This window comes from Tubulanus polymorphus, chromosome 5 (assembly GCF_964204645.1).
Source record: "Tubulanus polymorphus chromosome 5, tnTubPoly1.2, whole genome shotgun sequence".
Lineage (NCBI taxonomy): Eukaryota > Metazoa > Nemertea > Palaeonemertea > Tubulaniformes > Tubulanidae > Tubulanus > Tubulanus polymorphus.
Window position 1 is genome coordinate 21880334 of NC_134029.1, and position 16670 is coordinate 21897003.

Genomic DNA, 16670 nt, shown 5'->3' on the forward strand with positions numbered 1-16670 from the left:
GAAATTCTGCCAAAAACTTCATGCCACTCATAATTTGAAAAAAAAACATTTTTTCTTTAATTTTTATACCGATAGAAGCCCCTAGGTGACATTCGAGATAATTCTTTCACAATTTCGACTTAGATTATGTCGAAATTCGACTTAATAAGTCGAAATTGTGAACAAATTATCTCGTATGTCACCTTGGGGCTTCGTACTGGATTAGACGGTTTATACATCATCGTGTAAATTTAGGAAAGTCCATATTAAGAATTTCGTTTCTTGTTAATTCATGGGGACTATTAAAGAGCTGTTTGGTATCATTTCGGGAGGTTAAAAGAATATTACATGCGGCCTTTAAAGTTTAGTGATTAGAGGGATCCGATTAGATGATTGTATTTGTCAACATTTCAACAGCCGGAAAAATGTTTTTCTAAATTGTTGGTTCACTATTATATAAATTATTAAATTCACACAAGAATTGATGACCGATGTCAATAGGTACATTGTACCTATCTTATCCTGAGCAGCGAAGCGTCTTCCCATTTTACCGAGTAAACCTGGGAATTCCGAAATCGTGAATAAGATACTCATTGCAAGGACCATTTTCGTCGCTTTCGACATGCCCTGTTTTTGTGATTTTGGTTCACTTTCTGCTGTAAGAACTTTCCGTTGTGCGGCTTTAACTCGTAGGACAATGAGGAGGGCTATATTCGCCGCGAAAACTAATACATTCGGTATGATAATTCGGAAGATCGGGTCAACGTTACGGTTCATGAGTAGGAAAACACCATCCCGTGAATACGTTGCCTTGAAGTGAGGGCCGAGCGGTGTTTGTGGTTGATATTTTACCCGCATAGTGATTGGGTAGTAGGAACATAATGCCACTGAAAATATACATGCAAAGAAAATGATAAAACTTATATTGCGTCGAACCTTAAAAATGAAAATCATCGTAACTAATCTTTCGCATTGAATGATCACAGTTAAATAGTTGCGGAACATTTGAAATCCGTTGTTAAGCATAGTCATCTATATGTATATGTGAGGAGAAACTCGAGTTGCATCGAAATATTTAATCATATCACCGTACGTCGCGTAGTGAATATAATACCGCACCGGGTCCTGGATGAATTTCGTTATCAAAAATATATTGTCAGCAACAGCGAGGCATTGCAGTAAATAGATGCAGCGGTTTTCAGTTTTCAATTTGATAAATACAATGACAACTATAACGTTTAAACCAACCCCGACTATGATTAGAGGTGGCAAAATGAATCCTTTTACAAACCATTTGTCGGCGTATGATACCCAATGTGGAATTCATCCTCAGTTCTTGATGAAACTATTTCGATCATCACCAAATTGATCGTATATATACCGGCGCCGCAATATACAAGTATTTTCAGTATTGTGTGATTAGAATTTTCTTTTCAAGGAATGTTATGCGAATTGTAGAATATTGACAGGATAATATTCACGACAATAACACCGGCCATACCCAAGTTAAGTTAGATATCTTAAATTCCATATAGAAGTGGTATTCAATCCATATACGCGCAATGCCATCGGAATGATCTCAAAGATTTCTAAAATATATATATTCCAATTTTCAGGTCTACCCCATTAAAGATTCCTAGATCCACTCTTACAGATTCTCTCAGCGGATCGGAGTTGCTGCGGATCGGGTTCAAATCTGGGATCATCAGTCACACTTCGTTGAACCTGGTCCGTTATTAATCACAATTAGAACCAAATATACCTAACAATTACTTCTAGATAGAATTATATTTGATCATAAATGTTATATTTTTATTGTAAATGTCAAATGCAGTCAGGAGAAAGAGACCCGCCGGCCGGCCCGCAATATTCGATTAGTTCACAGAATTGCCGCCAGGGGACCGTACGGTGCTGCCTCCTAGTTCAAGTTTACGTTCTTTTCGCTTTTCCGGTCGTTCTCCACACTTTGATTCAATTCAAATACACGGAATGGCGGATGATTTAAATCGCGTTAGAAATGCCACGATTGCTTTCACATTGCCTATATCATGTCAGATTTGTTTGGGAAAGGTAAAAAAAATAAGTTTTCTGGAAAAAATAGAGCTTTTTTGAATAACCAACTCAGCATCCATTTTGTTTTCTTTCTTAATCTTAATTTTTTACAAACTGGCTCTTGTGTAACAAACATTCATTTTCATATCTTATACGAAATGAATACGTTATATTGTTGTAGGTAAAACAGCCGGTAGTTTGCCCAAATCAACACGTTTTCTGCGAGTCGTGTTTGAAGATCTGGTTGGAGAGGAACAATCAATGTCCGGCCTGTCGAATCGAAATAACTAACGATTCCCCGTACAGAAAGGTCATCGGTGGCTTGAGTAACGATAACGTCGAAAGTTCTAACGACAGCTTCTCAAACGCGGCCGTACGCAGGGCTCGAATTGAGCTCATCGCTCGTGACTATGAGGTAAAATAAGAGTTTCCCTAGAGAAGCCCTAATGATTTGCATAGGGATCTATTTGAAGAAGCGTAAATGAACGATTTTTTAAAGGAATATTTAATTTAAATGTTTTACAACAGGAAGAGATCGATAGGTTACAGTCGAAACTTGAACACGTCGAAAATGAAAATCAATATTTGAAACTAGAACTCAAACGGAAGCCGGCAGATGGAAATATGTGTAACGTTGAATTAGATACTAGTGTTAAAAATAGCAATGTCGTTCTAGCCCTTAATGATAAATTAAAGGCAGCACATGAAGAAAGTGAACTACAGAAAAAGAAGATATCGAAACTAATGCAGGTACGTAATAGGAATTTGTTATTCCGGACCTTGTTTTTGCAGCGAGGACTATAGTTTGTTATTTGATGCAACCTGTCTGTCTGGCTATTGTGGAAACGGTGTTAGTCTCACAGCTGATAGGCAGTGGGTTCGAACCCGAATGAAGCCATGCTATTCGGTCAGTCTCCCCAACTCACTCATCTAACAACTTGTATGTGGATGATACTCCGATTGAAGTGGCTTTCACATTAGCCAGAGCATCAGAAAGAAAACTTTCATATTGACAAATTTTGTTTTTTCTTTTGTAGAGAAATCAATTTTTGACGGATGAAAATATTAATCTTTCACGTGAGAATCAAAGAATACGCATGGAAGTAGCGAGCCGGTCACCGATGAGGTTAGTTATCCGGTTAAACTCACTACAATAGTTGAGAATTCAGTTAAATTGAACAGGAAATTGTTACGTTATTTACTCTTTTCAGATATGGACGATTTACGGTAGCCACGTTACAGACAAAAGTCGAAACTTACGAAAAACAAGTAAAACAATTACAGAAAGCTTTAGAACGCAGCGATACGTACGTGGAACAGCTTCAAAAAGAGCTACAATCGTCATCAGGGAGCGTAGAAACTGTGAACTGTTCAAACGTTAACAAAAGACGCTTATCCGAATCGGAAGACATCACCACCTCGGGTAACTCCGCCAAGAAAAGACTGTTCGATACAACTGAATCTCAAAATCAGCCCGATTCCAACTCTGTGAATAAGCTTTCGAGGAAGGATAATTTCGCGAATGGACTATTAACTCATACCGACTCTAGTCACGGTGCTCCTAGTGTAGACTTACAGGCAGGATGTTCACATTGGCAAAACAATCAAAATGTGAAAAGTGGTTATGTAAGCACTGACTTGGTGCAAACTAAGACTAATTTAAAAGCAAATGATAAAGTAAACGATGTAACAACTGATCGTGTGAGAACTGGTATTAACCCACGTGAACGAGCACCAGTTGAAAATTGTTACGACAATGTTTCGAGTACACAAAAGTAAATTTGTCATGAAACGACCAGTGGAATTACGTGTACCGTTAGTTAAAGTTTTAAATATTAGATTTTCAGGGTTTATATCATTATTTTAGATAAAATTGTACAAGGATTTCTCAAAACATGTTTCAGTAATAAATATTTTCATTTCTTAAAGTTGGTTGTTAACTCTTTGAAACTTGAGTTCGTCTTCTAAGCCATCAAATGAAACTGAAATATTTGCTGAGGACCTACTGCATTACATTCCTCGTTACGAAAAAACCACTTATCTAAGATTACATGATTTTATTTTTATAGAAAATTTCAGGCATATTCATTACAAGACGAGAAAGTTTAATAACGCATCTTTACAGCAAATGGCTACACACACAAATAATAATAATAATAGTTTCCTATTCGCATTTTATGCAAGTTACAGCTGTTCAGATCTAAAAATTACCCAGTCACGAGCGAGACGCAAGCATCGAAAACCATTAATAATTTTTGGCACCTGGATTTAGTCGTTAGTTCCCAGCATGCATCTCTGGCAAGTGACTTCTATAAAAACTGGCTATGAAATAATTTGTTTCATTAACGTACATGTATTTACACGAGTGGTTCTAAAAATACTGATTTTTAAACATCATGTTCAAATCCGGATAACAGTTAAAACGCCGCCTTAACTACTGCGGAACCTCGTTTTAACGAACGTTGAGTAAAACCTTTTTGTGTTTCAACTAACCTACGTATGAATCGCCTGTTAAGGTCAAAATTTCAAGTTTGTCAAATTTACATTAAAGGTTCCACAGTACAGACATGAAGCACGAAGTGCATTTATCAAATTGAATATATCGCTTTATTGTATATAAAAATGTTTTAAGAGATATTTCTGGTAATTTTCAAATCTGACCGCACAAAAAAATTCACACTTTACTTGACATTACTACTACACACAGCTACTATTGCACAAAGCAAAAAGTTTGTACCATAATCTTCACAGATTTTTCTAACGAGACCCATTCATATTGGTGACTTTTAAATTGACTACTTAACAGCCTGCCTATTCTTTAACTCATATATCAGCAGAAATAACGAGATAGCGATGTCTGGTGTATCTCCCGAAATCTTTATTTCCATAATCTCAACGCACAGTTCGTATTCATATCGACAACACTTCAGGGTCCGCTTTTATAGACTGGTATTAGCTTAAACCTGGGGCTAACTCAATTCATTATCAATTGAGTAAGCCCCTGGTTAAAGTTAATACCAATCTATAAAACCAAGCCCAGATTTCCAATCAAAATCTTGATGCTAACTTAAGTGATGTAGAGAGGCTACATGATTTATGAAAATATCACGAATTACATTTATCTGCTCAGATGCATTTCTCACATTCCGTATACATAGAATACATTTAGTTTCCCTCAATTGAGTTTCCGGTGGAATAAATCTCATCTTGAAAGATCTTCAATTTTCCTGAGTCGATGGTAAGTACGGTTGTCATAGTTCTATACACAACGATACAAAAATATCAACTGATTATTAATGTTTCTGCATTCTAAATATACCGACAGATGAGTATGATGATAGAACATATATGATAGAGTGAGAATATAATTCAGTATTCGATGAATAATATGATACGCGAAAAAAAGTTACAAGACAAAGACGGAGACAGACCCGCTAATATTGGCAGGCTTCAGTTCAGGGAAGAATTTACTACAGCAGTTATAAACCACTATAAAAACATTAGAATACAGAGGAGCATAAAAACATTTTAATTCACATCTGCAGAGCCTACTGTAGCCGTTAGGTTTGTTTCAACAATTTTTCAGTTTTTGTGATTATTTAAATCAATCATTAGTTTGTTTTACGAGCAAACAAGGGTTTCTTATTCCATGATTTTTTTTGGATACATCACGACCAACGATAATGAAAACCACCTCTCTCGACTTCAAAAATATTGCAATCCTTGTTGATCATTTGAAAAAATGATCTAGGATTCATCTTAAAACTGTTGTGTTAAATGCGTAGATTTTTCCCTGAATACACGACGCAATGCTAAGAATACTGTCATTTCTCACCAATTCAAAATAAATCTATATCCAATTTCTAATACAATACGTACTTGATGAACGGTTAGTTAAATTCAAAATGAGGAAACTGATACGGTACCGAATTGTTAGTTAAATCTAGTGACTACAAATTAAAGACTTTAAAAGTGACTATAATGGATTGGATAGCATACAATAGCACATACACATACTTCAAATACAAGTCAATGATACTGGCACAAGTGGAGATATGTCGAGATCTACCACTAATACAGCTAAGCTGGTGGCAGGATGAATGAGTCTTGAAGACATGAAACAAGTGGAATAAGCTACAATTTTTTTGCCAAATTCTAAATCCCATATATCTCTCAAACATACTTCAAAATGCTGTAATTTCTTATAATTGAACGGAATAAAAAGCGTAATTCAGATGATGTACTACGTGCATTGGAAATTGGTTAAAACAAACATCCTGCATCATTCTCAATACGTTATCTTTAAGCAAGCTATACTTGTACATATATTTAAAATATAATCATATATAGGAGCAATTACAGGCTGGTAACATAATTGATACATGATGAAAATGACTAAATACACAGTAGCAATAACAGGGTCCCTACAGATCAGTCATTCCTGAATGTACATGGTTTTCAAGGTGTTTATAGGTTAATGTTACTTGTATAAGTCTCAAATGTCGAGGAAGCGTCAGCATTGCATTGCGTTCATATCCTAGTGATTATTACTGTAGACTCCTAAATCAGTACTGTTTATTTCAGTTAACGGATAATTCGATGGTTTTATAAGCAAACTTTTATCCTGTACACTACCTAAAAACTCTGTTTCTAATTTGGTATCCCCAGTCCTAATCGGATATGAAATACTGGCCCCAACTGTACCGATCGGATTTAGGCATTGTCTACTGTACAGCTACGACCCAGGCAAAATTTCTTATTGTCAATTTCTCAAAATTATTATTATCAATGAGTATTTTGCTCAAATTAAAAGAGTTTCATGCACCTTAAACGGCAGTTTTGGTTTAGAAGGAGTTTTTTTAAAGGAATCAAGGAATCATAGGGACCCTGAATAAAGATCATTCAAGAAGAAACAAATAATTGATAATTTCACATCTCGAACTGCACGGAATAAATGAACTAACGCTATAAACTAATGTATGTACATCATGATTTAAAATCTCTTTTGCACGAAGCAAAATATGGCACCAATATGTCCGACCAACTAACTTGTAGATATCATCGCCGATGCTTTTTTTTCGCGAGGAGGTTTTCAATGTTGAATGTTTGTGGCAGTGTAAGTGAAGTCAGTGATATGGTTCTATCAGTCTACATGACGCTGCACTTTTCCCGCGGATCAGCCTGAAAATAAACGATACACACCAACATCAAAATACTGAACGTCATTAATTTATCTAAATAAAAAAATCCAGAACTCTGCAGAAATTTTATCCATTAAACTACCTTTACTACAGATAAAATCCTTTCCAAAGGCAAAATAATTTTTTTAAATCGGGAAAAGCAAGAATTCAATGAAATATCAGTCAGATATATTCAACAAAATTTTTTTTGTTCAATCAGTTATAATAAACTAGTCGATGAATACTGCTAAATTGTAGAAATATAGCCCTAAAACAAAGCAAATAGCAAAGTGAAAGCATTAAAATACAAGATACTTTCTCAGGGCTGCCAACCTCTGAAAATTACTTTCAAGTTAAATAGTTTTCAGGAAGATTCCATTATCAAACTATAGAAAGTGTTAAAATGAATCAGTCATCGATAGGATGATCATCAGTAACAAATTCGTGGAACAAAAATGTAACAAAATACTGAAAATCAGGAACAGTTGACAGCTCTGCTTTTTTCAGTTAGGTGAAACTCATATGATGTTAATTACATTAAGCATGCTCGATACCAGGACTAGGACTAGGGAACCCTTTCAAACAATGAACTAGACATAGACACCACGTGTCATCCCGGTGCCATGGAAAGAAATAACAAAGAAGCAGAAAGAAATATGAAGATGTTAATGTACTTTTTGTACTTTGATTAATGGGTTATTACTGTTCAAAGAATTTTGTTCAAGCCAGTTATAGAGGGTTAAAGCGAATCAAATCTATTCATCGTACGTCTATTCGTTGGACAGTAAAGCAGTCGCTAATTCATCAAACATATATGATCGCAAGCAAAAAATACATGCACGACTCTTCAATGAGCTATGGCTAACTTAGAGAGCATTTTTTCAGGTATCACTTGTGGAATATTCCTTGCCAGACGGAGCTAAATAGTGTTTCATCGGATAGAAATTAATTAAGTACTGTCATTCGAAAATCATCTTTAAGATAAAGATTTCACTACGATTTAGTATGCTCCAAGCTGCCAGAGCTCAGAGACACCCAGTGTATGAGAATGATATAGAAAGCAGCAAGAACACATGATTATCGCACTCAGCTCAGCGTGGTGGTATCAATCAACTGTGTTATAAAACAACTATCGTGTGTATATATATATTTACTTCCTGAGATGGCAAGATTGACTGTGTCATCCTCAGGCCCCCAAGAGATACCTGAAGAGACACAAATAAAATATTATCATCATCAAATTTACATTTACCTCAAAGAGTATTTATCATCAGCTTTTCATCGATTCAGTAATTTCAAGCTTTTCCAGATTTATGAGATATAATTATGGCCCCATTAATCAAACACCATCAATAAATCAACCCAGCATGATTTATCATTAAATTCATCAAATTAGCCCGAGACAGTTTACCCCAAAACAGTGCGTACATGCGATTTGATGTCAATTAGACTTTAGCTCAGTTAAAAATGGGATCGACACAAAATATTGCATTGCGATTTTCACATTATGTGAATTCGTGTTAGGACAACGTCAACAAAATTTCATAATTATCACAGTTCACGATCATATCAACCGCCTGATAGGAGGTTCATTCAGTGGCCGGTATATGAGGTTTATGCATATTAAACCAGTCTCTAACAACTGCGAAAATTTCCCGAAATATGCATGAAATTGGTTATTCGGTAAAGGGGGGAAATATCAAAATATTAGGTAGTTAGCTGTATTAGAAAGCTACAACTGCATTCGAAACAGGAAGAAGGGGTAGGTGATCATGAACACGTGATACGAATGAAAATGAAATTATTGTTGACCTGTTGATGGAATAAATCCTCGTCTCCCACCTCTTGTCCACCGGTTCCTCGTTGTTGAAATGTGTGCAGTATCGATCTGTCTAGATTGCGGTATGCCACTTCCTGAAAAGACAACGTTGTACGTATTTTAGCCGTTTGTTTGAACAAGCGTCGTACGATGAAGTAGTGAATGCAGTATCGACACATTATCATTTGAACTTGATTTGATTTACGAAGCAGAAAAGTTTTGGCTCGAATTTAATTGATATGTAGAAGGAATAGAAGCACTGAAGTACCGCTACCGAACCTTCTGCTACTAAATCCTCACTAGCCACAGTAAGCGGTGAACCTCATTGTCGATTATTGAAATATTTGAGACTTCAAAACGTAAGCTCTACTTTCGATCATCGATCATTTCAAAAGAAGAGTTTTTACTCACTTCTCCTTTAGCGTTGAGTAGAACGGTTTTCATATTGTCACCGGTGAACCATTTCTGTTTCATCACTATATCTGACGGAGGCGCGTGCGATGCACCGGAATCAGCTCCCCAAACCTGAACAAACATGACTTACTATCAACTACACTGTAGTGGATGATGAGGGTTCAGGGAATCCACAATTCCCGAATGATATTTCCCTGATTTAATCATAAAGATATTCTCAGTGGGGGCTGTTTATATTAAGAAGTTGCTTGTGCCACTCATCACCAACAAGAACAACTAGATACCAAAATTCAAATTCCCCGATTTTGAAGAAGAGTTAACATTCCCCGATCCGTAAGAACCCTGAGAAGTTTAAAACTAACCGTGCAGTGTTGACCGGCTTTCAGTACGAGAGATCGATGAAATTTAAAAGTTGTCTCCTGAGTTCCGGCTGTATGTTTCAACTGCCAACCACCGAGCGAATGATCCTGAATTCGTAGAAAACACGCAGAAATACAAACCAAATCTTAATAAACGTCCTATAGAATTACGTCATTACCAAATCTTTCAACACTGACCTTATTTGAGTTGTTGTATAGCTTGACGAATTTCCCTTCCGTGCTGGTATCCGAGATATCGACGTTACCCTTCGCCTGCGCGGATACAGTATAATCACTAGACAGTTTAGAATGAGTGATCGTTCCCGACGTTCCCGGCTCGGCGACTCTCTTACGCTTGATTCCACGAGTCGGCGTCGCTCTCGACGGCGTCGTACGCGAGGGCGACGATTCCGAAGCAGTCGAAAGATTCAATCTGAAAACATGACAAGATCGGTTAAGTTATATTTGAACCAAATTTGATCTTTGCCTATCTTTTGATTCCGGTTCATGTAAAAACAAACATCAATCCGGGAGTTTATTTCTGTTGCCTGACTAATACATCTGAGATTCGTTAAAAATCATCGCTTGTTACAACGTAGAACCAAATACAACAGAACTGGCTGCTATAAATCTTATTCTAAAACTCTTTAGTGCGACTTATCATTAAAATCATAGTCACCTTTCTTCCTCTCCTTCCAACAGTTTTCTGTACGCGGCGATTTCAATATCCAACGAGATTTTGATATCCATCAGAGCGCTGTACTCTCTCATCTGATCCTCGAGCGACTGGCGCAGTTCGTTGATCTCTTGTTTATAAACCTCGATCGTTTTAGCGTGGTCGTCCTGTTCGTGTTGCAGCTGATCTTCCAGTTGTTTGATCCGTTTCGTCAACATATCATTCTACGATATAAACATGATATTGATTTCCCGTAAATAAGCACACGGTTATATTCAAAGTTAATCTTCAAAACTGGTGTCGTTCGATTCACAGAAACTTCTAGAAAATTCGAGATTTACTTACAGTTGATGATAGTTTAGTGACCTCTTGAGTTAATTCGTCGACCAGACGACGAGTATTCTTCAAATCTTCTTGAGCCTTGCTGGCGAGGCTACCCTTCTTATCGGCTAAAACCCTCATTTCGTTCAGCTGTAATCATTAAAACCATCGCGCAAATCGTAATCAGATAAATTATGACGAAGTTTCAACTAACTCCCATTTTAAGTTGTACGATAAGACACTAACCTTTGTTTCAAATAGAGTTTCAATTTCGACTCGATACTGCTCCGAATGTTCTTCCTGTTGCGTGCGAAGTTCTCGCAGCGATTCGGAGAGTTTATTCTCGTATTCGCGTTGGACCGTTTTATCGAATTCCTCGCGCGTTACCTCCAGTCGAGTCTTCGTTTCACTGATATGCTGTATTGTAAAACACAAAAATACTTTTCTCTAGAGGGTGAAATCTCACAAGATCGGCTGTTTTTATTAACAAGCCTCAACATTGTTCAGGTGGACACCATTTTAATTGCTTTTCCGCTGACATGTGCATTGTTTTCCCTGATTTTACCTGCACAGAATCCAATCCATTAACAGTCAAATGCGTTAAACATGTGGAAACTTATTTCCATGACTTTGTTTTCTAACAATATTCCCAGACTTTTCCAATTTCCACCCTCTTAGTCAAAAATTCCCAGGTTCACCTGGGAGTACAGTCGTCTGCGTGAACAGTAATGCCTGGCAAATTTTGCAGTAGATATTCTCAGCCTGGCACATTTTGCAAGATGCCACATTCTAACAATTTGTCCGACAGTTGATCAAAATAATATCTCCAAAAAACTTGTCAAGACATCGTTCTACCCTTAGCTCAATAACTCTGAAATGTGCCCGTACAAAAAAACTTACACTTATGGCAAATAAAGAGAATTACGTACCTGATCGTAGAGCTGAGAATTAAACGTTAACTCTTCTTTCAAACTCTGTACTTTATTCTGCAGATCGACTCTCAACAACGTTTCATCTTCGAGATCTTTTTTACTTTGTTCGAGACGTTTTCCCAGTGCGTCGTAGGCAGTTTTCAAATTCTACAATGACATCGATAAAAAAAACAAAACAAACAACAATAAATGACCTGACAATCCGGCGATGAATTCCTATTTACAGAAAGAACATATTGACAGTTGATCGCGATACCTTGTACTCGGTTTCGAAGTGTTTTCGCTGATTTTCGGCGTCCGTTGCTTTCGCGGTCAGATCTTGTACGCGAGTCTCGGCGCTAAGAAGTTTCTGTTCAAAGTTCGTAGCGTCGCGATCTCTCTTTACGAACCTACAAAATTAACACGAAATTGGAATGCCTTTAAAATGTATTCTTTTCCCACATCTTAGAGTTACTTAAGAAATCAGTTAATCTATGGCCTAACTGCCACTAAGACCATCTTAAATCCATTTAGCGCTAATGTTATATTGTAGGGAGTAGCATTTGGAGCACATTTAGTACTGCGGTCGCTCTGTCAAGTCAAAACCGCTATAAACCATAGGCCTATAAACCCTTCCAAAAATCAGGTAATTATTGCGGTCATCCTTATTACCGAGATGATGTATTTTACCGAGATGAACCGAGATCAACCGAGATGAAATTAAATATAACATATTTATTTATTCCATATCGATTTTAACCATTGAAATCATATTATATCAGTAATAAATGCCTGCTGGGTTCATATTTTACATATTTTGTCGGATATTTTTGGAAAAATAACTTTTAACTTTACCGAGATGAGATCGTCGATCAATCAAATTCAATGAAATTTTATTGCTAACCGAGTATACGTATTTGAAGTCAAAATTTTTTTAAATAAAAAAAATATGTAAAATATGACTCTTAGAAGGTATTTATTACTGATATAACATGATTACAAGTGTTAAAAACGATTAGGAATAAATAAATATGTTATATTTAATTTCATCTCGGTTGATCTCGGTAAAATACGCCATCTCGGTAATAAGGATGACCCTATAAACCCTTCCAAAAATCAGGTAATTATTGTGCAATTCCAGGAATTCCGAGTATCCGGTGGTTAATTCAAGATGCAAGATGAAATTACTACTTACTTGGTATGCCAATCTTCCGCATCAGCTTTGTATTTTCCGACATCGATCTGCATTTTCGCTTTATCCTTCGCCAATTCATCGAGAATGCGTCGAGCGTCGGCCAACTCCGTCTCGTAGATCTTTATCTTATTCGAGATTTCTTTCTCTTTCGTTTCCTCGACGGTTTTGATATTGATGCGCAGCACCTGATTCTCGCTTTCCAACGACCTCACTTTATCGATGTAGTTAGCGAGACGGTCGTTCAGGTTAGCCAACTCGGCTTTCTCTTGAACTCGCGTGATTCTGGTCGGTGAAGGTGACCTGGCTCCCGTTGTGGTCGATGTCACCACGGTTGACTTACGCACGCTTGTTTTAGTCGCCATTCTCGTCGCCGTCTCTGCGTTTGTAGCCGTTAAATCGTCCGCTAATAAATGTTCGACAGCGTGACTCGGAAAACGCCGGTTTTCTACAACAATATGGCGGCGACCAGCGCGCTCTTGTTGACTAATTTCGACGCTTGGTGGCAGCACAGCCTGGTGCGGTACGGAGGAGGTGGAGGAAGTGACTTCGTTCAAGGTCGTGTGGATGCGGAAATAAATAAAATCTTTTTTTCAATTTTTTCCAAAATACAAAATTTTTGCCTCTGCCGCAGCTTTCGGGTACGGGAGGGTAATCTCAAGATGTCGTCATCATACTGGGGTGATTTACCGATTATACCGGATACTGATTCGGGTATCGCAGCCATTGAAAGGGAACAAATGACTAAACCGCGGGCGATGGATGTCGAAGGACCGCGTTTACACCAACCGTCCAGTAGACATTATCCACCTTCCAGCGAGTAAGCAATGCTTTTTTAAGCCTTTAGCAAGAAAGAAATCGGACCCTGACCCTGACATGATACATACTTGAGGCGCCATCGTTTATGGCATTAACTGTCTTTTCTGTTATTTTAACTATTGATTGTTTTTATTCGCATTTTTGCAGATGTTTGCCGCCTGATCAGTTCGCTATCGATCCGATTACAAAGCATACGATTCAACTGATTCAATGCGCGAGAAAACTACGTCAATTAATTCAAATGGCTCTACAGCATTACGAAACCCTGGTTCGTCGTCATATATCAGTCAGTCTAAAGAAAGTCATGTATTTGCGATGACGATTATTAATGTATGTAATTTCTGAACTATTTCAGCGGAATAGTGAAAATGTTGAGTTGATTCAGCAGACGACATTAACGCCAGCACCAAAAATTCCTGAATACACTGGACCGAAACCGAAAAGAATGACTCGCACATTTCCTTTCATTGCTGCGGATGAAACTAGGTAGGCCTAATTAGATCCATTCCTTCAGAAGTGATTGTCATCAAAGTATTTCCTCGTTTTCCATCTTTCGCAGAGTCGTATGTTTTTTTATGACTTGAGATTGAATTTATATTCATTTTGTCTTCTATTTGAATTTTCAGTGATTTTTGTAAAGGAATCGGCACTCCTCCCCCTGAAATCGATGATCTTACTAATAGGCGTTTACTTCGTCGGTCTGTTGCAGCTATCGTCGCTCATGCCGGTTTTGAAAGTAAGTGAACTTACGTAAAAAATATGTGCTCGAACTTAAAAGAAATTTTTACACCGAATTAACTTAAAAATGATTCTTCAATTATGCCTCTTACATCTGAAATGAATTGACTAAGCAATGAAATTGCATACAGATATCATTTATAATATTTCATTTATCATTTACTGCTCGTATATATAGAAACTGAAATTTGCTCCGGAAAAACTTTTAATTGTAAAAATCTCTTATTATAGCTTGTAATGAATCAATGTTGGAGAGTTTAACTGACGTCGGCCACGAATACTACCTGAAATTCATGAGTTTATTACGTCACGCTGTTGATGAAGAAGCTCAGACCGGCGATACAGGCTTTCCTGTGAGTATCTGACCTACAGAAACTTCATTCTATTGACAAATTCTATTGTGGTCTACTATGCCTTTCCAGTGAAAACTTACTGAAGTATTCAAAATCTAAAGCGGTCATTTTCTTTTGAAATGAATGAATTTTAGATTTAACTGCAAATGTATTTTCTTATTTCACAGCTTCTAAATCATTGATTTAAGAAAATGTCAGGAACTCTTCTATCCATTCAAGAAAAAGTTTTGCCTCAATCAAATCGCTACAAAGCCTGTACATTAAAGGCGTAAATTTATGTTGTTTTTCAAATCAGGACGTGATGCAACGTGTTTTCTACGAAATGAAGTTGGGTAAAGTTTCGTGTTTGCACGATTTCTATCAGACGAGAATCATCAACTACCACCGCGTGATGATGAAACAATGCGAAGAACTCGCGGAGGAATACGAACGAATAAAACTACCCGACCATAAGCAAGGACCTGTGTCTCGAGTTATCAGGTATGTCGTTATAGCACCGGGTGTCAATGATCCAATAGTAAAGATTTAGGTTAGATTAAACTGAAAAATGGGTTAATTTTCAGCTTGAAAGAAGAGCCTTTTTCCGATATCCAGTTCCCAGTGACGGATGAAGCTGATGAGAGCAATGAGGATCATTTAGTGGAGCTTCAAGGTTGGTTTTATTGTATTAGATGAATGTGGTATTAGTAGAATCTATAAGCAGAATTTGTTGACTGGGTATCAGATGACTTATGATGAAAATAGATAATCGGTCAAGTTTGATATGTTCCCAGTTTGATTAGCATTATTCTATATAGCCTAGCCCTAGAGTATCTATGTACCTTGTGTAGCTAGGTTAAACTGCTGGGTATTTCTTTAAAAAAGAATGTTCATAATTCCACTGCTGTAGGCCTTGTTAGTTTGGAGGAAGAGCAAACAGGAAACAGTAGTTTACAACAGGACGTCGATACGAAATGGATCAAATCTGAACCAAACGACACCAAGTAAGTGATCGCAATGCTGTCCTCGCTCACATGAATATCGTTGGAGGAAATATCAAATGCTTTTATCACAAGAAAAACAGCAACGAACAACTGGAAACACAATATAATGCTATTTTATTACGTATCATAATATGTTGCTTCGCTTGAATCCGTTTTTCACTTTTTTCATGCATGATTCCAGAAAAAAAATAGATACTGTCTTCTTCAATGTAACTCACTAATGTAACTCAGTCCTGTGAAATTGCAATCTGTTTTAATGCTTTCATGCTTCTGAACTGATAATTGCCAGTGTTCAGTTTGTTACCTTCCCTCACCGTTCACGCGCAGGAAGTGTTTCAATAATTGCGTAACCGCTGTTGCCGCCGCGCTCTTTAATGTCAAATTGTTTCGCGTTAACCGCATGCTTTGTTTTCACAGAGTGAGCACGTTAGATTCGTTTGACGAGAACAGCGAACCTCCCACGCCCTACGACGATATCATTCAACCCTCTTCAACTTTATCCGAAATCATGTCCCCTCCGTCCGTTCCTCCGAGGAAAAAGAAAAAGTAAGATCGGAGCGAGAAGATATTTGACACATTTCACATTTTAAAGCATTTTTCTGGTAGCGTATAAAATCATATGGAAATGACCCAGTTTGAAACTAATAATATGCGAAAAATCTTGAACATATTCACTCACACTAATTATTCGTATTTTTTCAGGCGCACGAGTTGAGCTTGTCTGTATGGATGGTCAGTGCTAAGAGTGATGGTCAATCTTTACTATGTACGACGCTAGTGTGCGCGAAATTGATGAAATCATCTCGTTATGATACGTAGCGATGGAATTCATTTGTCATGAATAAGACAGTTTGCAGTTGAGATAAACCTCATG

General features: G+C 37.2%; 3 protein-coding genes across 5 annotated transcripts; 2 read left to right on the forward strand and 1 right to left on the reverse strand.

The window, feature by feature from the left end:
• The first annotated feature begins 1958 nt into the window (after positions 1–1958).
• Positions 1959–3873, forward strand: LOC141906030 (ORC ubiquitin ligase 1-like). Its single transcript, XM_074795178.1, has 5 exons — positions 1959–2049; positions 2213–2446; positions 2560–2781; positions 3069–3157; positions 3243–3873. Exons 1-5 carry the CDS (start codon positions 1969–1971, stop codon positions 3808–3810), a joined length of 1194 nt encoding a protein of 397 aa, XP_074651279.1. The 5' UTR covers positions 1959–1968; the 3' UTR covers positions 3811–3873.
• Positions 3874–4045: 172 nt separating this feature from the next.
• On the reverse strand, positions 4046–13360 carry LOC141905080 (lamin Dm0-like). Of its 3 annotated transcripts, XM_074793819.1 has the most exons (12): positions 12907–13360; positions 11989–12121; positions 11730–11879; positions 11047–11217; positions 10825–10950; positions 10483–10703; positions 10002–10236; positions 9807–9911; positions 9442–9555; positions 9054–9125; positions 8366–8416; positions 4046–7212 (listed from the first exon to the last, which is right to left on the reverse strand). In XM_074793819.1, exons 1-12 carry the CDS (start codon positions 13266–13268, stop codon positions 7180–7182), a joined length of 1773 nt encoding a protein of 590 aa, XP_074649920.1. In that variant the 5' UTR covers positions 13269–13360; the 3' UTR covers positions 4046–7179. The 3 variants fall into 3 exon arrangements, with proteins under 3 accessions (XP_074649920.1, XP_074649922.1, XP_074649921.1); XM_074793821.1 differs by lacking the exon at positions 8366–8416; XM_074793820.1 differs by lacking the exon at positions 8366–8416 and having other exon boundaries at positions 9024–9125.
• A 119-nt stretch (positions 13361–13479) lies between these two features.
• Positions 13480–16637, forward strand: LOC141906195 (STAGA complex 65 subunit gamma-like). The gene is made up of 10 exons (XM_074795435.1): positions 13480–13723; positions 13870–13990; positions 14078–14208; positions 14349–14458; positions 14692–14813; positions 15109–15293; positions 15377–15465; positions 15703–15796; positions 16214–16342; positions 16499–16637. The coding sequence occupies exons 1-10, from the start codon at positions 13566–13568 to the stop codon at positions 16509–16511; spliced, it is 1152 nt and encodes a 383-aa protein (XP_074651536.1). The 5' UTR covers positions 13480–13565; the 3' UTR covers positions 16512–16637.
• The last annotated feature ends 33 nt before the right edge of the window (positions 16638–16670 follow it).